General features: G+C 39.7%; 1 protein-coding gene across 2 annotated transcripts in view; it reads right to left on the bottom strand.

Moving 5' to 3' along the window:
* The window catches only part of EFTUD2 (elongation factor Tu GTP binding domain containing 2), an 84398-nt gene that overhangs the window by 57081 nt on the left and 2235 nt on the right, over window positions 1–25082 (bottom strand). For both annotated transcript variants that reach the window (XM_053699914.1, XM_053699922.1), the window contains exons 3-6: window positions 22766–22931; window positions 6749–6827; window positions 6597–6672; window positions 5826–5891 (exon numbers count right to left, since the gene is read on the bottom strand). In XM_053699914.1, coding sequence (XP_053555889.1) covers window positions 5826–5891; window positions 6597–6672; window positions 6749–6827; window positions 22766–22931 — 387 coding nt within the window. The remainder of the gene's footprint in view (window positions 1–5825; window positions 5892–6596; window positions 6673–6748; window positions 6828–22765; window positions 22932–25082) is intronic.

The following is a 25082-nucleotide window of genomic DNA, read 5'->3' as shown; positions in this document are numbered from 1 at the left end:
TTTATTTCTTGACACGGCGAGTCCACGGATCATCTAATTACTATTGGGAATATCACTCCTGCCCAGCAGGAGGCGGCAAAGAGCACCACAGCAAAGCTGTTAAATATCACCTCCCTTCCCTCCAACCCCAGTCATTCGACCGAAGCAAAGGAGAGAAAGGAAGTAACAAGGTGCAGAGGTGTCTGAAGTTTATAACATACCCACAAAACCTGTCCTTAAGAAAACAGGGCGGGCCGTAGACTCATCGTGTCAAGAAAGAAATACATTTATCAGGTAAGCATAAATTTCGATTTCTTTCTAATGACACGGTGAGTCCACGGATCATCTAATTACTATTGGGAATCAATACCCAAGCTAGAGTACACAGATCATAAGGGAGGCACAAGACAGGGAACCTAAACGGAAGGTACCACTGCTTGAAGAACCTTTCTCCCAAAAGAGGCCTCTGCCGAGGCAAAGGTATCAAATTTATAGAAATTTGAAAAAGTGTGAAAAGAGGACCAAGTTGAAGCCTTGCAAATCTGTTCCACAGAAGCTTAATTTTTGAATGCCCAGGAAGAGGAAACAGCCCTCTTAGAATGAGCTGTAACTCTTTCAGGAGGCTGCTGTCCAGCAGTCTCATAGACAAAGCGAATGATACTCTTCAGCCACAAAGAGAGAGAAGTAGCCGTAGCTTTCTGCCCCTTACGTTTCCCAGAGAAGACCACAAACAGAGCAGAAGACTGACGAAAATCCTTAGTCGCCTGTAAATAGAATTTCAATGCATGCTCTACGTCTAGATTGTGTAGCAGACGTTCCTTCTGAGAAGGTGGTTTAGGACACAAGGAAGGAACAACAATCTCCTGATTAATGTTCCAATCTGAAACCACTTTAGGGAGAAACCATAACTTAGTATGCAAAACTACCTTATCCGAATGAAAAATAAGTTAAGGAGATGCATACTGTAATGCTGAGAGCTCTGAAACTCTACGAGCAGATGAAATAGCAACAAGAAACAAAACTTTCCAAGATAACAACTTAATATCCAAGGAATGCATAGGCTCAAACGGAGCTTGTTCAAGAACTTTAAGAAGTAGGTTAAGACTCCAGGGAGGAGTAACCGGCTTAAACACAGGCCTGATCCTGACCAAGGCCTGACAAAACAATTGTACGTCTGGAACGTCCGCCAGATGTTTATGTAACAAAATAGACAAGGCAGATATTTGACCCTTTAGGAAACTTGTCGATAAACACTTCTCCAAACCTTCTTGGAGAAAAGACAGAATTCTAGGAATCCAAACTCTACTCCAAGAGTAGCCTTTGGTTTCACACCAATACAGATATTTACTCCATATCTTATGATAAATCTTTCTAGTCACAGGCTTACGAGCCTAAATCATGGTCTCAATGACTGATTCTGAAAATCCACGCTTAGATAAAATTAAGCGTTCAATCTCCAAGTAGTCAGCTTCAGAGAAACTAGATTTGGATGAAGGGCCCTTGAAGTAGAAGGTCCCTTCTCAACGGAAGTCTCCAAGGTGGAAGAGATGACATCTCCACCAGGTCTGCATACCAAATCTTGCGAGGCCACGCCAAATCCTGCCCTCTCCTGTTTGATTCAAGCAATGACCCGAGGTAGAAGAGCAAACAGGGAAAATAGGTATGCGAGACTGAAATTCCAAGGTACCGCTAGAGCGTCTATCAGTATAGCCTGAGGGTCCCTTGACCTTGACCCGTACCTCGGGAGCTTGGCATTCTGCTGAGATGCCATGAGATCCAGTTCCGGCTGACCCCATTTGAGAATCAAGCTGGAAAAAACATCCGGATGGAGTTCCCACTTCCCCGGGTGAAAGGTCTGTCTGCTCAGAAAATCCGTCTCCCAGTTGTCCACTCCTCGGATGTGGATTGCCGACAGACAGCAGTTGTGGGTCTCCGCCCACTGAATTATCTTGGCTACCTCTGTCATGGCCAAGGAACTCCGAGTTCCCCCTGATGGTTAATGTAAGCCACTGAAGTTATGTTGTCTGACTGGAACCTGATAAACCGGGCCGAGGCTAACTGAGGCCAGGCCAGAAGAGCATAGTAGATTGCTCTCAGCTCCAGAATGTTTATGGGTAGAACAGACTCCGACCGAGTCCATGTCCCCTGAGCCTTTAGAGAACCCCAGACTGCTCCCCATCCCAGTAGGCTGCGTTGTCCGTTGTCACAATCACCCAGGTGGGTCTGCAGAAGCAGGTTCCCTGGTATAGATTATCCTGAGACAACCACCAAAGAAGGGAATCCCTTGTCTCCTGCTCCAGATGTAATTGTGGAGACAAATCCGCATAATCTCCGTTCCACTGCCTGAGCATGCATAACTGCAGAGGTCTGAGGTGGACACGGGCAAATGGGATGATGTCCATAGCCGCTACCATCAGACCGATTACCTCCATACATTGAGCCACTGATGGCCGAGGAGAGGACTGAAATGCTATACAAGAATCGAAAAACTTTAATTTGTGACTTCTGTCAGAAATATTTTCATTGATAAGGAATCTATTATGGTTCCCAAGAAAACTACCCTTGTAGTTGGAACTAAGGAACTCTTTTCCAAATACACCTTCCATCCGTGAGATCGCAGGAAGGATAACAACATTTCCGTGTGAGATTTTTCTTGTTGAAAGGATAGTGCCTGAACCAGAATGTCGTCCAGATAAGGCGTCGATGCAATGCCCCGCAATCCGAGCACCGCCAACAGGGATCCCATAACCTTTGAAAAAATTCTGAAAAAAGTCTGAAGGTTTCCTCTTTTTCGGGAACCACGAACTGATTGGAGTAGAATCCCAGACCCTGTTCCTGCATTGGAACAGGAACTATCACTCCCAGGTCGGAAAGGTCCCGAACACAGAGTAAGAACGCCTCTCTTTATCTGGTCTACAGATAATCTTGAAAGCAGAAACCTGCCCCTGGGAGGAAAGGTCTTGAACTCTAGCTTGTCCACCGCCAAGGGATCCTGAACATCCAGAACCCAAGCCTGAGCGAAGAAGGAAAGTCTGCCCCCACACAAGATCTGGTCTCGGATCGGGGGCAGGCCCTTCAAGCTGCTTTTGAGTCAATAGCGGGCTTCTTGGATTGTTTTCCCTTGTTCCAAGATTGGTTGGGCCTCCAGGAAGGCTTGGACTGTTCCTGCTTGGAAGAAGGAGAGGAAGGTTTACTGCTGAAGTTTCGAAAGGAAAGAAAATTGCTCTGACGTCCCTTCTGCTTATTCCTCTTATTCTGAGGGAGGAAATGGCCTTTTCCTCCCATAATGTCAGAAATGATTTCCGTCAATCCTGGCCCAAAGAAGGTCTTTCCCTTGTAAGGGATCGCCAAAAGCTTAGACTTGGATGACACATCCGCAGACCAAGATTTTAACCATAAAGCTCTGCGGGCCAGCACAACAAAATCCAGAAATCTTTGCTCCCAGTTTAATAACCTGTAAGGAAGCATCTGTAATAAAGGAATTGGCCAACGTAAGAGCCTTGATCCTATCCTGGATCTCTTCAAGGGGAGTGTCTGTCCGAATAGAATTAGACAACGCATCAAACCAGTATGCTGCCGCATAGCAACACACACCACAGGTTGCCATTGTAAACCCTGGTGTATATACATTTTCTTGAGTAACCCCTCTAATTTCTTGTCCATAGAATCTTTAAAGGAACAACTATCCTCTATGGGAATAATGGTCCTCTTAGCTAGCGTGGAAATTGCCCCTTCCACCTTGGGTACCATCTGCCCAGACTCCTTGATAGAGTCTGCTATAGGAAACATCTTCTTAAATATAGGGAATGGAGAAAAAGGGATACCCGGTCTCTCCCATTCCCTAGCAATAATCTCTGTAGCTCGATCTGGTACAGGAAAAACCTCCACCATGGAAGGTACATCAAAATATTTGTTTAGTTAACTAGACTTCTTAGGATTGACTACGACAGTAGTGTCAGAGTCGTCCAGGGTAGCCAAAACCTCCTTAAGTAACAAACGGAGGTGTTCTAGCTTAAACCTGAAGGATACAACTTCAGTATCAGCAGAAGGAATTACAGTCTGAGATTTCACCCTCAGATGCTACCGAAATATCTTCCTCCTCAGATTTTTGGGAGGGGGCATTCGGAATAGCCACTACGGTGTCAGCAACCTTACCTACTGATTGTTTACATTCCCTCTTGCGCTTTCCCTGCAGCATGGGAAAAGCAGACAACCGCAGAGGACATGAGGGAAGCGATGTCTTGCAACGTAACTCCAGGTGGAGTAAGAGAGGAAACGCAGGGCACTGGATGTGTGGACGATACATTTTGGGACATTTGAGGAGAAAGCTGCGTCATATCTTGTACATTGTCAGAAGACTCCTGAACAGCATCAGCCCTAGACAATGTCGGCTCATAAAAAATTCTATCCCTGAACTGTAAAGTTCTCTCAATACATGAGGAACAGAAAGGGATTGGTGGTTCCACATTAGCATCAAAACATAAAGAACATGTAACATCTTGCAGGGCCTCTTTGTCCATCTTTATTCCCCAATAAACAGAATAAATAGATAAACTGATATTTTATTTAGAAAATACCCCACAAAAAAAACGTTACTGTTCCTTTAAATTTTAAAATGAAACTGCTTTATTTTTCTGCAACAAAATAATAAGGTATTACAAAAAAAACTCAGAACACCGGAGTGAATATTATGCTAGATGAACCGGACTCAACTTCTATTTTCTGTCAATTGAAGTTAACACTTACCTTTAGAAATCTGCCCGGCAGCAAGGCAGCTCACTAGGTTTGAGAGGCATGTTCCCTCACATGGACCTGTGGAAAAAACGCAAAGACTGAGTAATCTAACACAGGCTTTTGAATTTAGGGCAGCATTAAAAACATGGGAGGCGCAGTGACGATTATACCCCACAAGTTCCCATTGCTTGAAAGCCACCACTGCTCTACTGAAGAGAATGATATGGACTACGGCTACACCCTAGGACAAAGCAGCACAATCTTGTACTACTTAAAAATAATAAAATCTTGCTTGAAGAATCTTCTTTCTAACACCTAAACTTTACCCCGTTCTTGCTGTAACGTAAGCAAAGATAATGACTGGGGTTGGAGGAAAGGGAGGTGACATTTAACAGCTTTGCTGTGGTGCTCTTTGCCGCCTCCTGCTGGGCAGGAGTGATATTCCCAATTGTAATTAGATGATCCGTGGACTCACCGTGTCATTAGAAAGAAAAGAGTTTTTGAGATAGATTTTTTTTAATCAATTAATTGTTATAAATTTAGATTGAGTATTAGGATTTTTATGAATGTTACTATTTTCTAGGGAGAAAAAAAAATGTATTAAGACAACTTTAGTTTGTAAAAGAAAGTTTCCAGAGACTATGCAAATCTTCTCCCCAGACTCCAATTAGAGACTGGAGAGTCGATAGCCAGGAACTAGGATATAAAATGGAAGCACAATTGATATGTGATACAGCTCTTTTATGAAACATTTTTATTTTGCTCTTGAAAAAGACAAAATGTATCATTGAAACGCATTGCGCTACATGATCTTGAAATCCTTGTGATTTTATGTTTAAAACTCTGGAATAAATCTCCCAAAACTTGACTCCTTTATATAATTTAGAAAATAATGAGAAGTAAATACTGATTCCCCCCTCTACAGACCTGTACCACGAATAAGAGGTATTTATATACAAATATGTTTATAAAGACACACCACTTTAAATATATTATATTGAAAGGTGCTCAATAACTTCTTTACAAACAGTTGCCTAGCAAAATATTAAAATAAAATATTAAATATATATAATAAGCTACCTATGACATGCTATGGAATTGCCTATACTTACATCCTGGTCATGACGTTTGCGAATTTCTGGGTGTGTTTGTTCAATTAAACAGTCAACAAAGCAGGTCTGTTAGAGAAAGAAATAGTCAAAATGTATCTATTAACACAATTTATACAGACTCACATGATTTGATAGATACTTAAAGGGACACTGAACCCACATTTTTTCTTTCGGGATTCAGATAGAGCATGCAATTTTAAACAACTTTCTAATTTACTCCTATTATCAATTTTTTTCATTCTCTTGGTATCCTTATTTTAAAAGCAAGAATGTAACTTTAGAAGCCGGCACATTTTTGGGTTGTTCTTGCTGATTGGTGTATAAATTCACCCACCAATAAACAAGTGCTGTCCGGGGTCCTAAACCAAAAAGTGTCTGGCACCTTAGCTTAGATGCCTTCTTTTTCAAATAAAGATAGCAAGAGAACAAAGAAAAATTAATAGGAGTAAATTAGAAAGTTGCTTAAAATTGCTTGCTCTATCTGAATCATGAAAGAAACAATTTGGGTTCAGTATCCCTTTAAATAATACCCAACAGTAGCTTGATGTTATAAAATTATTAAGTAGAAACATAAAATACATAACCAAAACATGTAGTTACAAACTAAACTACGAGAGAAGCAGGGCTATTTCTTAACTTTTAATATTTGCATGTTTTATATTATACATTTTAAGAAGTTTAATTTATCTTTAATTTTGCTATGAAACCTTTTTAAAAATAATGTAAATAAAAATGTAATGCCAAGTGCTGCAGTCAATGTCAAGATCTAACCTTTCCATGGTGTAGGTGGCCACAAAGTGTCACATTCCGAATGAGCTCAGGATTATCCATGAGATCTGCTAAAAAGCTGTGGAGGTGAGAGAAAGTGTGAGACACACATAGGAAACCAACATTAAGGCAAGAACACAAGCTTAGATACTCACTCCATCTTATACACAGTGGCAGGAAGACCCTGCTCCATCATAGAGAATTTTTTTGCCTTCACTGGTTTAATAATAGGCTCTGGAAAAAAGGTGAGAATGAAACAAATGTAAATGCTCTGTGTTACATGCAAGAAATACTGCAATAATAAAATAAAGTCAGCTCCAGGGCAGCAATGCACTACGGCTACCTAGCTGAACACAGCTGCTGAGCCAGTGACCAAAGGCGTATGTGTTTAGTCTCCAATAGCTAGCTCCCAGTAGTGCACTGTTGCTTCTGAGCCTACCTAGGTATGTTTTTCAAAAAAGTTGCCAAAAAAATGAAGTAAATGTTATAACAGCAGTAATTGAAAAGTCTCTTAAAACTGCATGCTCTATCTGAACCATAAAAGTTTAGTTGTCAGTTTCATGTTCCTTTAAAGCCTAAAGCTATTAAAAGGGATAGGTCAAAATTAATTGTGCATGTTTGCATTTCAATTTGAAATAGAAGAATTTTAGTAATAGATTTCCTTTAGCAAAAATGCTTCTGGTAAAAGTTACTACTGTTTCTCAGTGGCATACGCACATATGCTATGAGGGCACATGCACCTGTATTCAAGCGCAGAGAGCTGGCAATGGTGTGTATTGTGTCTATATATTTGTATCATGCAAGACGCTGCTGACTCTCTGAGAATGTATAGAGTTTGAATACTGGTGCAGGGGCCTTCACGGCATATGTGCATATGCTACTGAAAACAGTAATAACTTTTACTAGAAGCATATGCAAATGGAAGGATGTTGCAAAAATGCTTCTATTTAAAACTGAAATGCCCCCATGCACATTTCAGTGTTTACCTTTCTATACCTTTAAAGTGATGGTAAACTCGAGCGTTTAAAAACGCTAGGATTTACCATCACTGAAAATAAACTGAAGTTTCAGTTATCACTTATTAAAAAAGGGTGCTAAACTCTCCCGTGTGTGCCACGGCAGCTCGTTAAAGTCAGAGCCCTCGGCCGCACACGACACATCGCTCTTTACCAATGAGGTGATGTTTCCACTTGTAAACCAATAGCGGTGCTAGCATACAGAACAGGTTAGTCAGTCAGGTAACTAACACAGCTATTGGTTAAGAGGTGGAAATGTCACCTCATTGAGAGAAGAGCGCTGTGCCAGTGGCTCTGACTTTAGCAAGCTTCCGCAGCACAGACGGTGTGAATTAAGCACCCTTTTTTTAATAAGTGATAACTAAAACTACAGTATATTTTTAGTTATTAAAAAAAAACGGTAGGATTTTCCAACACTTGGATTTACCATCACGTTAAGCTTCAAATTAAAGAATAGTAAAGTGGAGATATTAGATTTGTTTTTGTATGAATTGATGTTTCTTAAAAGGGAAATTAACCACTTTGAGATTGATACACACACTGTGTAATTCTGTGTTCCAACCACTCACTGTAGTCGTGAACTTCATGGGTGCTCTCTATGGTGTATAGGTAGAAACTTCAAAGAAAGAAGAGGCACTCACAGGACTTAATAGTTTCACAAAATATTGGACTTTATTTTTATTAATATTTCACCAAAGAAGGTTCAGTCAATGTTTCGGTCCTCACAGTGACCTTTGTCAAGACTGTTTCTAATAGAAAAGATACATAAATAAAATCTTAAATAATACCCCTAAATGTTAGGCATCCAAAGGGTTACAACCACATAAAATAAAATGAATATGTATACAAGCCAGGGTGGATAAAAATCAATGATTTTTTTTAAAAAAATAAAAAAAAATTTGATTTAAATCGGATTTTTTGGATTTAAATCGGATTTGGGACAAGCACCGTCTCCAGCTCATTTTTTGGCAAATATTGTCAATATCCAGTATCAGGGTCAAAACTTATGTGCTGAGGAAGAGGAGTTAGCTATGACATGGGTATCCAGCAATCATCCATCTGTAATGCCAACTATAATAAACTTCAAAGCTAAGGGGGAACCATTCAAGAAATATATGTTTGCTAAAGATATTTTAAAGAAAGTCACACCAGTGAACTGGTGGAAGTCACTTAAGCACTTGGATTTAGAGACTGTTCAAGTAATGATTTCACTTTTAACAGCAGTAGCTTCTTCTGCAGGCGTTGAAAGAATATTCTCTTCCTTTGGACTCATTCATTCTAAATTGAGAAATCGTTTGGGACCCGATAAAGCAGGAAAGCTTGTTTTTCTTTTCCAGATTATGAACAAAGAAGAAGCTGAAGATGACGAGTGAGCTACAGAGGACAGTATTTAAGTTTTTCATGTGTAGGTTGGACTGACAGTCTAAGTTTCTTAAAATATATATATTTTGTTTAGCCAAATTAGTTAACAAACATGGATGTTTGTTTAAGCAAATAACATAGGCTGTAATGTTATTGTTTCAGTTGAATAAATCTATTTAAATTGTTATCATTAAGGTAATGACTATTTTTCTCCTTCCTAAGTACAACAGAAAAGTTGTCCAAATATGAATTATATTGATTAACCTATTAAACTGGGGATAAAAAAACTAATATGAAAAGTTGTTATTCTAAAAATCTTCATCTACTTGCATATTAAAGTTATACCAGCAAGAATTGGTCTTTATGTAGAAAACTATGATTTAAATCAAGCCTTACTGACTAGTGATTTAAATTGTGATTTAAATTGTGAATTAAATCAGTTTGATTTAAATCAAATTCACCCTTATACCAGCATATGTATTATGTTCTATTGTTTTTGCAAAAGGCATTGATATAGATCAGTTGGACAAACTGTATATAATCTATAGATATGTAAATGGATAATGATACAGATAGTTAAACAGAAATGTTTCTCAACCAAACATAGCTCATTTCAATACATCCAAAGCTGTCCGGTACATTCAATGTAGTACAGGACTAAGTTATAATTACATAGTAGTAAGTACTCAAACACCAATCTATGCATTGTTATTGTTTTGTTGAAATGTGAACAGTAATTACTGGTACTTAAAGGAGTGTATATTAATCAATATATATGTAGTTTGAAGGCTTATCACAACGGTAGAGAGACTGTATGTACAACAATACAGTCACATTGATACAACAAAGTGGTATGTTACAATTGTAATGATTTATAATCCAACATGGTGACCAGCAAAAGGCACACGTGTACAAAGTACAAAATATTTGGGCAGCTAAACAGTGTGAAATATTTCTACAGTGTATTATCTGCAACACTATCAGTAGTTTTTACCTAATGTAACAGTGTATGTTAAGTATCTACAATATACAGAGTGATATGGCTAATCATAATAGTACAGGACTAAATTGTAAGTGTTGGTAATTGTATACTACCAATTCTTAAGTAGAAAAACGGAGTAAATAGCGTAGGAGGTAAAAACAATTTGAAAGGTATATTCTAGGGCTTACCGTTATTTGTATTTGCTGTATATGTTCAGAGCCAGAGGTGAAAAGTAGTGTGACTAGTCCGCTCTAAAAGGGACACTCAATCAAAAACAGAATTTATGCTTACCTGATAAATTACTTTCTCCAACGGTGTGTCCGGTCCACGGCGTCATCCATAACTTGTGGGAATATTCTCTTCCCCAACAGGAAATGGCAAAGAGCACAGCAAAAGCTGTCCATATAGTCCCTCCTAGGCTCCGCCCACCCCAGTCATTCGACCGACGGACAGGAGAAAAAACAGGAGAAACCATAAGGTGCTGTGGTGACTGTAGTTAAAGAAAGAAATTCATCAAACCTGATTAAAAAAACAGGGCGGGCCGTGGACCGGACACACCGTTGGAGAAAGTAATTTATCAGGTAAGCATAAATTCTGTTTTCTCCAACATTGGTGTGTCCGGTGCACGGCGTCATCCATAACTTGTGGGAACCAATACCAAAGCTTTAGGACACGGATGAAGGGAGGGAGCCAATCAGGTTACCTAAACATAAGGCACCACGGCTTCCAAAATCTTTCTCCCAAAAATAGCCTCCGAAGAAGCAAAAGTATCAAATTTGTAGAATTTGGCAAAAGTGTGCAGGGAAGACCAAGTCGCTGCCTTACATATCTGATCAACAGAAGCCTCGTTCTTGAAGGCCCATGTGGAAGCCACAGCCCTAGTAGAGTGAGCTGTGATGCGTTCAGGAGGCTGCCGTCCGGCAGTCTCGTAAGCCAATTGGATGATGCTTTTCAGCCAAAAGGAAAGAGAGGTAGCAGTAGCTTTTTGACCTCTCCTCTTGCCAGAATAAACGACAAACAGAGAAGACGTTTGTCTGAAATCCTTTGTTGCTTCTAAATAGAACTTTAAAGCACGAACTACATCTAAATTGTGTAACAAACGTTCCTTCTTTGAAACTGGATTCGGACACAAAGAAGGCACAACTATTTCCTGGTTAATATTCTTGTTGGAAACAACCTTTGGAAGGAAACCAGGTTTAGTACGCAAAACAACCTTATCTGAATGGAACACCAGATAGGGCGGATTACACTGCAAAGCAGATAACTCAGAAACTCTTCTAGCAGAAGAAATAGCAACCAAACACAGAACTTTCCAAGATAACATCTTGATATCGATGGAATGTAGAGGTTCAAACGGAACCCCTTGAAGAACTGAAAGAACTAAATTCAGACTCCAGGGAGGAGTCAAAGGTCTGTAAACAGGCTTGATCCTGACCAAAGCCTGAACAAAAGCCTGAACAAAAGCTTGAACATCAGGCACAGCTGCCAGACGTTTGTGTAACAAGACAGATAAAGCAGAAATCTGTCCTTTTAGAGAACTCGCTGATAATCCCTTATCCAAACCTTCTTGGAGAAAGGAAAGGATCCTAGGAATTTTGATCTTACTCCATGAGAATCCCTTGGATTCACACCAACAGATATATCTTTTCAATATTTTATGGTAAATTTTTCTAGTTACAGGTTTTCTGGCTTGTACCAGAGTATCTATTACAGAATCTGAAAACCCACGCTTAGATAAAATCAAGCGTTCAATTTCCAAGCCGTCAGCTGGAGGGAAACTAGATTTGGATGTTCGAATGGACCTTGTACTAGAAGATCCTGTCTCAAAAGGTAGCTTCCATGGTGGAGCCGATGACATATTCACCAGGTCTGCATACCAAGTCCTGCGTGGCCACGCAGGAGCTATCAAGATCACCGAGGCCCTCTCCTGCTTGATCCTGGCTACCAGCCTGGGAATGAGAGGAAACGGTGGAAATGCATAAGCTAGGTTGAAGGTCCAAGGCGTTACTAATGCATCCACTAGAGTCGCCTTGGGATCCCTGGATCTGGACCCGTAGCAAGGAACCTTGAAGTTCTGACGAGACGCCATCAGATCCATGTCTGGAATGCCCCATAATTGAGTCAACTCGGCAAATATCTCCGGGTGGAGTTCCCACTCCCCCGGATGGAATGTCTGACGACTCAGATAATCCGCCTCCCAGTTTTCCACTCCTGGGATGTGGATCGCAGATAGGTGGCAGGAGTGATCCTCCGCCCATTTTATGATTTTGGTCACTTCTCTCATCGCCAGGGAACTCCTTGTTCCCCCCTGATGGTTGATGTAAGCAACAGTCGTCATGTTGTCTGATTGGAATCTTATGAATCTGGCCTTTGCTAGTTGAGGCCAAGCCCTGAGAGTATTAAATATCGCTCTCAGTTCCAGAATGTTTATCGGGAGAAGAGACTCTTCCCGAGACCATAGCCCCTGAGCTTTCAGGGAGTCCCAGACCGCGCCCCAGCCCACTAGACTGGCGTTGGTCGTGACGATGACCCACTCTAGTCTGCGGAAGCTCATTCCCTGGGACAGGTGGTCCTGGGTTAGCCACCAACGGAGTGAGTCTCTGGTCTTCTGATCTACTTGAATCACTGGAGACAAGTCTGTATAGTCCCCATTCCACTGTTTCAGCATGCACAGTTGTAATGGTCTTAGATGAATTTGCGCAAAAGGAACTATGTCCATTGCTGCAACCATCAACCCTACTACTTCCATGCACTGAGCTATGGAAGGTCGTGGAACAGAGTGAAGAACTTGACAAGCGTTTAGAAGTTTTGACTTTCTGACATCTGTCAGGAAAATCTTCATTTCTAAAGAATCTATTATTGTCCCCAAGAAAGGAACTCTTGTCGACGGAGACAGGGAACTTTTTTCTATGTTCACTTTCCATCCGTGAGATCTGAGAAAGGCCAGAACGATGTCTGTGTGAGCCTTTGCCTTTGAAAGAGACGACGCTTGTATCAGAATGTCGTCCAAGTAAGGTGCCACTGCAATGCCCCTTGGTCTTAGAACCGCTAGAAGGGACCCGAGCACCTTTGTGAAAATCCTTGGAGCAGTGGCTAGCCCGAATGGGAGAGCCACAAACTGGTAATGTTTGTCCAGAAAGGCGAACCTTAGGAACTGAAGATGATCTTTGTGGATAGGAATATGTATATACGCATCCTTTAGATCCACGGTAGTCATAAATTGACCCTCCTGGATTGTAGGTAAAATCGTTCGAATAGTTTCCATTTTGAACGATGGCACTCTGAGAAATTTGTTTAGGATCTTTAAATCCAGAATTGGTCTGAAAGTTCCCTCTTTTTTGGGAACTACAAACAGATTTGAGTAAAACCCCATTCCTTGTTCCACGGTTGGAACTGGGTGTATCACTCCCATTTTTAACAGGTCTTCTACACAATGTAAGAATGCCTGTCTCTTTATTTGGTTTGAAGATATGTGAGACATGTGGAACCTTCCCCTTGGGGGTAGTTCCTTGAATTCTAGAAGATAACCCTGAGAAACTATTTCTAGTGCCCAGGGATCCTGAACATCTCTTGCCCAAGCCTGAGCGAAGAGAGAGAGTCTGCCCCCTACTAGATCCGGTCCCGGATCGGGGGCTACTCCTTCATGCTGTTTTGGTAGCAGCAGCAGGCTTCTTGGCCTGCTTACCCTTGTTCCAGCCTTGCATCGGTTTCCAAGCTGGTTTGGTTTGTGAAGCATTACCCTCTTGTCTAGAGGCTGCAGAGTTGGAGGCCGGTCCGTTCCTGAAATTGCGAAAGGAACGAAAATTAGACTTATTCTTGGCCTTGAAAGGCCTATCTTGTGGAAGGGCGTGGCCCTTACCCCCAGTGATGTCTGAGACAATCTCTTTCAATTCTGGCCCAAAAAGGGTTTTACCCTTGAAAGGGATATTAAGCAATTTTGTCTTGGAAGATACATCCGCTGACCAAGACTTTAGCCAGAGCGCTCTGCGCGCCACAATTGCAAACCCTGAATTTTTCGCCGCTAATCTAGCTAACTGCAAAGCGGCATCTAAAATAAAGGAATTAGCTAACTTAAGTGCGTGAATTCTGTCCATAACCTCCTCATACAGAGTCTCTCTACTGAGCGACTTTTCTAGTTCCTCGAACCAGAACCACGCTGCTGTAGTGACAGGAATAATGCACGAAATAGGTTGCAGGAGGTAACCTTGCTGTACAAAAATCTTTTTAAGCAAACCCTCCAATTTTTTATCCATAGGATCTTTGAAAGCACAATTATCCTCGATAGGAATAGTAGTGCGCTTGGCTAGTGTAGAAACTGCCCCCTCGACCTTAGGGACTGTCTGCCATAAGTCCTTTCTGGGGTCGACCATAGGAAATAATTTCTTAAATATAGGAGGGGGGACAAAAAGTATGCCGGGCTTCTCCCACTCCTTATTCACTATGTCCGCCACCCGCTTGGTTATAGGAAAAGCGTCGGGGTGCACCGGAACCTCTAGGAACTTGTCCATCTTGCACAATTTTTCTGGAATGACCAGGTTGTCACAATCATCCAGAGTAGATAGCACCTCCTTAAGCAGTGCGCGGAGAAGCTCTAATTTAATTTTAAATGTCACAACATCAGGTTCTGCCTGCTGAGAAATTCTACCTGAATCAGAAATTTCCCCATCTGACAAAACCTCCCTCATGGCCACTTCAGATTGGTGTGAGGGTATGACAGAGCAATTATCATCAGCGCCCTCCTGCTCTACAGTGTTTAAAGCAGAGCAATCGCGCTCTCTCTGAAATGCAGGCATTTTGGATAAAATATTTGCTATGGAGTTATCCATTACTGCCGTCAATTGTTGCATAGTAACAAGCATTGGCGCGCTAGAAGTACTAGGGGTCTCCTGCGTGGGCAAAACTGGTGTAGACACAGAAGGAGATGATGTAGAACTATGTCTACTCCCTTCATCTGATGAATCATCTTGGGCAACTTTACTATCTGTGGCAGTACTGTCCTTACTTTGTTTGGACGCTATGGCACAATTATCACACAATTTTGAAGGGGGAGACACATTGGCTTCCATACATACAGACCATAGTTTATCTGAAGGCACAGACATGTTAAACAGGCTTAAACTTGTCAATAAAGTACAAAAACCATTTTAAAACAAAACCGTTACTGTCTCTTTAAATTTTAAACAGGGCACACTTTATTACTGAATATGTGAAAAACTATGAAGGAATTGTTCAAATTTAACCAAATTTTCACCACAGTGTCTTAAAGTATTTAAAGCATTGCACCCCAAATTTCAGACCTTTAACCCTTAAAATGAGGAAACCGGAGCCGGTTACAGTTTTAACCCCTCTACAGTCCCAGCTACAGCCTTTGCTGCGACTTTACCAAACCCAGGGGGATATACGATACCAAATGAAGCCTTCTAGGAACCTTTTCAACTACTTTCAGACCCACACACATGCAGCTGCATGTCCTGCTCTCAAAAGTAACTGCGCAGTAATGGCGCGAAAATGAGGCTCTGCCTACTACAGAGAAGGCCCTTTCTGACTGGGAAGGTGTCTAAACCAGTGCCTGACGTAAAAAAACGTTCCCCAAAGTTTACAAAGTGTGAATTTCAACCTCAAGCTGTATAAAATGCCTAAATAAAGCAATCGATCTAGCCCATAAAAGTGTCTACCAGTTTTATAGCCCATATTAAGCCCTTTATTCTGTTTGAGACTAAGAAAATGGCTTACCGGTCCCCATGAGGGGAAATGACAGCCTTCCAGCATTACACAGTCTTGTTAGAAATATGGCTAGTCATACCTTACGCAGAAAAGTCTGCCAACTGTTTCCCCCAACTGAAGTTCTCATCTCAACAGTCCTATGTGGAAACAGCAAACGATTTTAGTTACTGCTGCTAAAATCATATTCCTCTCACAAACAGAACTCTTCATCTTTTTCTGTTTCAGAGTAAATAGTACATACCAGCACTATTTTAAAATAACAAACTCTTGATAGTAGAATAAAAAACTACAACTAAACACCACATACTCTTCACCATCTCCGTGGAGATGCTGCTTGTTCAGCGGCAAAGAGAATGACTGGGGTGGGCGGAGCCTAGGAGGGACTATATAGACAGCTTTTGCTGTGCTCTTTGCCATTTCCTGTTGGGGAAGAGAATATTCCCACAAGTTATGGATGACGCCGTGGACCGGACACACCAATGTTGGAGAAATTAAACTTTCATTATTCAGATAGAAAGAGCATGCCATTTTAAACAACTTTCCAATTTCCTTCCATTAACTAAATGTGCACAGTCTATTTATATTTAAACTTTTTGAGTCACTAGTTCCTACTGAGCATGTGCAAGAATAAGTGTGTATGCATTTGTGAACGGCTGATGGCTGTCACATGGTACAGGGGGAGTGGAAAAAGACATAACTTTTAAAATTGTCAGGAAAAAAAAATCTACTACTCATTTGAAGTTCAGACTAAGTGCTATTGCATTGTCTTGTTATCTTACAATTGTTGATTATGCAAATCTACTGTGTTGACTGGTCCTTTAAATACTATAGTATAGGAGAAAGGCTGATAATTGTGACGTCATCAGCAGAGCGACTTGCAAGAGGTACGTGTAGGTTGTCATAGTAACCGCAAACAGTAAGTTGTGCGAATAGGACAGAATGTTGCTCTGATATAAAATTACAACCTCAAACTTGGAAAGCCTACTAACAAGTCAAAGTAATAAGGGATGAGCACGCTGCATGTACAGATACTGGGCTCAAACATGGATTTACTTATTTAGTGGAAATAACGATACAGCGGGTCAGAGTCTAAAATAAATATAATGGTGTAGAGGAACTATGTTAGGGTATGTTCGAAATCACAGCAGTTTATATTCTACACTAAGTTATTACAGAGACCAGAAAGTGCAAATTTAGACAGCTAAAGATGTGTGTGTGTGTGTGTGTGTGGGGGGGGGGGGGGTTGGCAGTCTATAATCCTAAAGGAGGAGGTAAATAGCAAATTGGTCAGGGAGGGGGGGGGTAACCAACTTTGTTCTCAAATGTGAATACACAGATATGTTGATCAAAGGTACGTCACAGGGAGATTATACACGCAAAGTATATGGTTTCTAGTAGAATAAGGCATAGTCAATGCTAGTGTTTAGTCCTTTGTGTACTAAGGTATCCAAACGGTTAATCCACCTTGCTTCCCTTGAGTAGTTCAAGGTTTCTATCCCCACCTCTCTTCAATGGGGGTATCCAGTCTATAAGGTTGGTTCTCAACATGGCTACCGTATGGCCGTTCTGCATGAAGTGGCGTGCTATAGGCTGGTCACTCGTCTTGTCTTTAATGGCTTTCCTAAATGCGCTACAATGGTTTGCCAAGCGCTCACGGAATGACGTGCACATATATATTGATTAATATACACTCCTTTAAGTACCAGTATTTACTGTTCACATTTCAACAAAACAATAACGATGCATAGATTGGTGTTTGAGTCCTTACTACTATGTAATTATAACTTAGTCCTGTACTACATTGAATGTACCAGACAGCTTTGGATGTATTGAAATAAGCTATGTTTGGTTGAGAAACATTTCTGTTTAACTTTCTGTATCATTATCCATTTACATATCTATAGATTATATACAATTTGTCCAACTGATCTATATCAATGCCTTTTGCAAAAATAAAAGAACATAATACATATGCCGATATACATATTTTATTTTATGTGGTTGTAACCCTTTGGATGTGTTGCCTAACATTTAGGGGTATTATTTAAGATTTTATTTATCTATCTTTTCTATTAGAAACAGTCTTGACAAAGGTCCCTGTAAGGACCGAAACATTGACTAAACCTTCTTTGATGAAATATTATTAAAAATAAAATCCAATATTTTGTGAAACTATTAAGTCCTGTGAGTGCCTCTTCTTTCTTTGACGTTTCTTTGAAGTGTGTGTATATATATATATATATATATATATATATATATATATATATATATATATATATATATATATATATATATATATATATATATATATATACAAAATAAATAGAGTCCAGCACTATTAAGCTTTTTTACCTGGCTGTGTGCTCGTTACAATAGGCTATCAGCAAGAACCCAAACAGATACAGTCCATAGTTAGAAAGTAACAGCACCACTGCATCAATATTCTTAAAGGTGAATTATTTCTTTATTGGTGATATCACAACCATTAACCCCTTAATGACCACAGCACTTTTCCATTTTCTGTCCGTTTAGGACCAAGGCTATTTTTACATTTTTGCGGTGTTTGTGTTTAGCTGTAATTTTCTTCTTACTCATTTACTGTACCCACACATATTATATACCGTTTTTCTCGCCATTAAATGGACTTTCTAAAGATACCATTATTTTCATCATATCTTATAATTTACTATAAAAATTTTTTATAAAATATGAGGAAAAATGGAAAAAAACACACTTTTTCTAACTTTGACCCCCAAAATCTGTTACATATCTAAAACCACCAAAAAACACCCATGCTAAATAGTTTCTAAATTTTGTCCTGAGTTTAGAAATACCCAATGTTTACATGTTCTTTGCTTTTTTTGCAAGTTATAGGGCCATAAATACAAGTAGCACTTTGCTATTTCCAAACCATTTTTACACTAATATCTTTCAGGAATCCCTGAATATCCCTTGACATGTATATATTTTTTTTTAGTAGACATTAGTAGTATTGATCTAGGCCAATTTTGGTATATTTCATACCACCATTTCACCGCCAAATGCGATCAAATACAAAAAATCGTTCACTTTTTCACAAACTTTCGGTTTCTCACTGAAATTATTTACAAACAACTTGTGCAATTATGGCATAAATGGTTGTAAATTCTTCTCTGGGATCCCCTTTGTTCAGAAATAGCAGACATATATGGCTTTGGCGTTGCTTTTTGGTAATTAGAAGGCCGCTAAACGCCACTGCGCACCACAAGTGTATTATGCCCAGCAGTTAAGGAGTTAATTAGGGAGCTTGTAGGGTTAATTTTAGCTTTAGTGTAGTAGACAACCCCAAGTATTGATCTAGGCACATTTTGGTATATTTCATGCCACCATTTCACCGCCAAATGCGATCAAATTAAAAAAAAACGTTAAATTTTTCACAATTTTAGGTTTCTCACTGAAATCATTTACAAACAGCTTGTGCAATTATGGCACAAATGGTTGTAAATGCTTGTCTGGGATCCCCTTTGTTCAGAAATAGCAGACATATATGACTTTGGCGTTGCTTTCTGGTAATTAGAAGGCCGCTAAATCCTGCTGCGCCTCACACGTGTATTATGGCTAGCAGTGAAGGGGTTAATTAGGGAGTTTGTAGGGAGCTTGCAGGGTTAATTTTAGCTTTAGTGTAGAGATCAGCCTCCCATCTGACACATCCCACCCCCTGATCCCTCCCAAACAGCTCCCTTCCCTCCCCCACCCCACAATTGTCCCCGCCATCTTAAGTACTGGCAGATAGTCTGCCAGTACTAAAATAAAAGGGTTTTAAAAAAATAATATTTTTTTTAGCATATTTACATATGCTACTGTGTAGGATCCCCCCCCCTTAGCCCCCAACCTCCCTGATCCCCCCCAAAACCGCTCTCTAACCCTCCCCTCTGCCTTATTGGGGGCCATCTTGAGTACTGGCAGCTGTCTGCCAGTACCCAGTTTGCAATAAAAAGTGCTTTTTTTGGTTTGTTTTTTTTCTGTAGTGTAGCTCCCCCCCCCCCCCCCACACAGACAAACCCCCACCACCTTGCTGATGGTTTTTTTTTTTTTTTTTTAACATTTTAGACATTTTTTTTAACATTTTTTATTACAGCATTTTCTGTAGTGTAGCGGTTCCCACCCGCTCCCTCCCCGTGCACGCGCCCGCCCCCACCCTACCGTGCGCGCCCCCAGCCACCCCCGCCCACGATCCCGCCCCCTTCACATCACCAGGGCCATCGATGGCCGCCACCTGCCTCCCGGTCCGGCTCCCACCCACCAACGCAGTAAGCCACCGATCTCCGGTGCAGAGAGGGCCACAGAGTGGCTCTCTCTGCACCGGATGGCTTAAAAAGGTTATTGCAGGATGCCTCCATATCGAGGCATCACTGCAATAACCGGAAAGCAGCTGGAAGCGAGCATGATCGCTTCCAGCTGCTTTCCACACCGAGGACGTGCAGGGTATGTCCTCAGGCGTTAACTGCCTTTTTTTTTTTGAGGACGTACCCTGCACGTCCTCAGTCGTTAAGGGGTTAAAACAGCGACGTTTCGGACCTACATGGTCCTTAATCATGCATAGTTAAAACACACATTTAAAAATGGACATTTAAACCACACTATAGTTAGTGTGTGTGTGTATATATATAATATTATATACACAAACATACATTATATATCTAATTTACACACGCCCACACTTTCATTTATTTTAACTACTTTCCTGTAATTTAACTCTGATTGTGAGATTTCCTGTTCAGAAGCTGTAAGTGCATGGCGCAGAATTCTCAAACCTATCTCTGCCACATATCTGTCCCTAAATAACCTCAGCAGAGGTGATGGCAAAACTGTATTTGGGGGTCTCTAAAGGCACATAAAGATCTAAATTGCCTAGAGACCCCCAAAATACAAGTTCTAAAGATAAACTTGTTTAATTTTTAAAAAAATATATCGGTTTAAGTATTATAGCTAAATGATCACCGTGGTAACAGCACGCAGTGATCACCTAGCTGAGAAATGTTGCATTCCCTTTTACAATACGAACTGATATTATATTTGTAATACCATGGTCACAAATTAATAAATGGTAGAGGAATTATATTTAAAAACAAAATATATATATATATTTTTAAAATCAGTCTTTTAGCGTGCGTGGAAGATAAGTAAAACATAAGTACATAGCTCTCTCCATCTTGCAAAACTTCTGTATTTTTTTGCAAAGAAGCTTATTTTTTGCAATAAAAATTATATATTTCCTTGTGACAATTCCTTTAAAAATATCTATTTATTTTGTAAACAGAATTAAAAAAAAAATAGTCTCAACTTTACGGGGTTATGTCTGCAATCAGACAGCTGTAGCCACCTGGGAAATTAAGATACATAAAATAAAATATTTTTGGAAAGTACACACTTTGGTGCATTAAATGGGGGAGGGGGGCTACAAGTATTGTTAGCACAAAAATAGACCAAGTAATAATAAGTGGAATATGGCTCTTTGCTAAAAATAAAATATTTTTTATGCAAAGCATCATATTCCATTAATTGTTGCGCACCTCAATTATGTGCTAGAGATACATGTAGCCCTTCATTTGATGCGCCAAAGGGAGTACTTTGTACAAATGTGTGCTTTATGTACCATATTTTAAGTGGCTAGAACTGTTTAATTGCAGACATGGCAATCTTGAAATTGTCTAAAAAAAAAAATACCCTTTCAACTTTTATGGGTTGGATCTGCAATCAGACAGCTGTAGAAACCTGGGAAACTAAGATACATTAAATAAAGTACACATTTTTGGAAAGTACACCCCTTGGCGCATCAAATGAGGGGCTAAATGTATTGCTAGCACAAAAATAGACAATGTAATAATAAGTGGAATATGGCTCTTTGCTTAGAATTCCTTTTTTTATTTTACTAATACAACTTATTTCATTAATTAATTCTTGTAGCCCTTCATTTGATGCACCAAGGGGTGTACATTCTGCAAATGTGTGCTTTGTGTACCCCATTTTAATTTCTCAGGTGGCTAGAACTGTTTAATTGCTGAAAACAGTACAGTAAATTCTAAGATGCTGTTTTTGATAATTTATCAAAATGACATGGCTCAAATTAAACAGTGGAAAATAACAGTGAAATGGTCTTAATCTCTGCTTATTTCAGACAGGTTACCTAATACAAATATTTATCCACACAGGTTTTGATGGTAAAGATTAAAAAAATAAAATTACATAATATTATTTATTGTGTCGGGTAGAAAAATACACCTTTTTCACATTTTATGTGCTATTTTTTAAACCTGATGATACATACACATATAATAATGGTATATTTTTTATCTGCTGGGTCTGCTCAAAAAAAACAATATATAGTTTGCATAGTTTATTCGCACAAACTTAACTTCTAAAAGTGTTTAAATGTGAACTGCAACAAAAAGCTCAAAACCAGCTTAGCACACAGGAGGGAAATGGCTTAGCAGCCAAAGGATTAAAGGGACATTAAAAAAACTGAGATGGCAATATAAAATGATAAATTATATATATATATATATATATATATATATATATATATATATATATATATATATATATATATATAAAAATCTGCCATATACTTTATTTTCTCCCCTTTTCCTGTAATTCCATTTTGAAATTCTGAGTTTGTCAGTTCCTGTTAGAAATGGTAGAACACTGTAATATTCCACACAGCCATTGGCTGCACACTCTAATGACCTATTTATAACTGTCTCTAATTGGCCACAGCAGAGAAGGTAACCTAAGTTACAACATGGCAGTTCCCAGTTTTACAGACACTAAAGCTTTACAAGCTTTTTGTCAATGTTTAAACAGTTAATGTAACTTTAAAAATCCATCTACATGTTATTCTCAGACTAATCTTTTCTTTGACTGCATCATTCTATCTAGCATTTCTTTAGTGTTTAATGTCCCTTTAAGATGACGCAACACTGGGGTGGAGTGGGAATTATAGAAATATATTTTAAGTAAATTTGAGTAGATTTCTATACAAAAATGAATGCGGAAACAGCAATGAAACAAAGAATCCAGAAAAGAGTGAAATTGTTCTCTTTACTCACCAGTAAGTGGCTGGGTATCTTCTTCCTGTACAATAGTCTCCACTTCAGGCCCATACACCTCTTCTGCAGTTGGGTAGTATTTTTTGTCTTCATGGAGAACAACATCCATTCCTGTTCTATCATCATCATGGTCTCCCATGTATTCCTCCTCGTCATCATCATCTGCCTACAAACAAAAACATCAAAAAGGAGAAGGAAAGAGGATGAGAAACTAGGTCCATTTTTGTTGAAACATGATCAGAAACTAACACATCCTTGTCATAGGTGAGTACATCTTTTAAACAGCTACATTTGCCATGGAAATATTTCCACCATAATCCAACTTGTCTTCATTGTGTCTATATAATTAAACAGTGTAAATGCAACTGAATCTAATGCATACTGAAACAATCTCAGGTGCATGCTGTGTACAATGTTAGACAAATATCAACATGGAAATCTTGGATAAAAATGATGACGGAGTGTAAATTAGCTAGACTGAAAGGGACATGAAAGTCAAACAAATTTAAATAATTCAGATAGAGCATGTAATATTAAGACACTTTTAAATTCACTTATTTTATCAAATTGACTTTGTTCTCTTTGTATCAATCTTTGAAAACAATATGTACATATACTAAGCAGCTGTAAAGCACTACTGGGAGCTAGCTGTCAATTGATGGTTACATACATTTGTCTAGTCTGCTCAACAGATGTGTTTAGCTAGCTCTAAGTGGTGCTAATTAAGCAATTAATCTATTTGCAGGTGTTAAAAACCGTAATGTGCAAGCAATATAGAATTATGAAGAGGACATGTAACAACAAACAAAACTAAATTATAAAAAAATTGGAAATACAATATCATCTGCTGAAATTACCCTATAGCAGGCGTCTGACTTTTTTTAAAATAAGTGGCCACATTGGATAAAGACATAAAGATTTAAATTTAAGCGAAATAGTATAGCATAACAATGCAGGGCTACTTATTTCTGAGTTGATGATAGTCTGAGGTGAAAGCTTCATGAAAGTTAATCAAGTTTTCGCTTCTTTTAGCTTTATTTGCAATGTTATCTGCCACTTTTCTCCTCTGCATTTGCACTATAGTTACCATCTATAAATCTGCTTCAGTGGCGTGCTGTACTCATGGGCACCAGCCTTCAGAACTCGAAGGGTCAAATACTGAAGAAGTCTTTTACAAAGCTAGCAACCAGTTATGCGTAGGGGGGGCAGAATAAATAAGCAGTTCATGGCAGTGAGCCATCAATTAGTCCGGTGAAGATGCGGAAGCAGTGGGGTTAAGTCACTAACTGACGTTACACACGAGTGTTGCCATTGACAGTTCAAAAACAATGAGAGGATCCGTGCACTGAAGGAGTCCTGCACGCAAAGCCACATTCTGTATGCCTACCATATAAATAAAATCAAGCCCTAAAACAGATATTTAGTTTTATGAGCAGGCTCCTGTTTCATCGCTAACTATCACAGTTCACAGTTCCACCAGATGCACAATCAGCAAAACAATCTTTAGGAAATACCCAGACATAGACTAAGGTTTATCTTCACAGGCATTTAGTGACGGGTTTCATAGAGACAAGTGACAGAAATAGCACACTAAACCATCACAGTGGTGTCCAGGCAATCGGTCAGTCAATACCTCTCGCTCTATTATCATATTTTAAAAGGCATGTAACCTGTGGACTCTCCTGCAACTTCGAGCGTTTAGAGCTGCACCACATAGAAGTCAGATCCGCAGGTTTCCTTGGGGAATACTTGTGCGCCATCCCAGAGAGTCCTAAGTAAGGATTTGGCAGTTGCGCATCAGATTTTTGTCCCAAGTGTGCATTAAATATAACCATCCAAAGCCTTGGTGACACGGAGATCCAATCTCTTGCCTGCATAGGTGAGCATTGAAGAGCAATCTTCTGTGGATCATCTGAAGTGTTACCTCCCGGTGCCAGTTGCGATCTATTGCAAATGTCATCACCGTGAGGTGGAGGTCTGCGTTGGCTTAAATTAAGATGAGTGTCGTCTGGCCACATGGTATCGCAGGGAGAGTCCGATTCTAGCTGTTGTTGATATCGGGGGGTTCCACAAGTGGGTACCAAGGAAGTTATATGTATTGTTGGTTTGATCATGTTAACGGTAGCCAGTTTTGTGGGGCATGACCTCCCAGTCGCCTGCACCGCTTCATATAATATGTCAAAGCTTAGAAGTAATCGGTCAAGCATAGGCAGAAAAATATTGCGCAGCAATATCCCTTTCTGATTCCATTGCTCAGTAATCCCTCGTGGATTATATTTTATTAAGTTGCCTTCCAGGGAAGAAGTTGGAATGCTTC

Source organism: Bombina bombina, chromosome 1 (genome assembly GCF_027579735.1).
Source record: "Bombina bombina isolate aBomBom1 chromosome 1, aBomBom1.pri, whole genome shotgun sequence".
NCBI lineage: Eukaryota > Metazoa > Chordata > Amphibia > Anura > Bombinatoridae > Bombina > Bombina bombina.
This window is presented reverse-complemented; position numbering and strand designations above follow the sequence as displayed.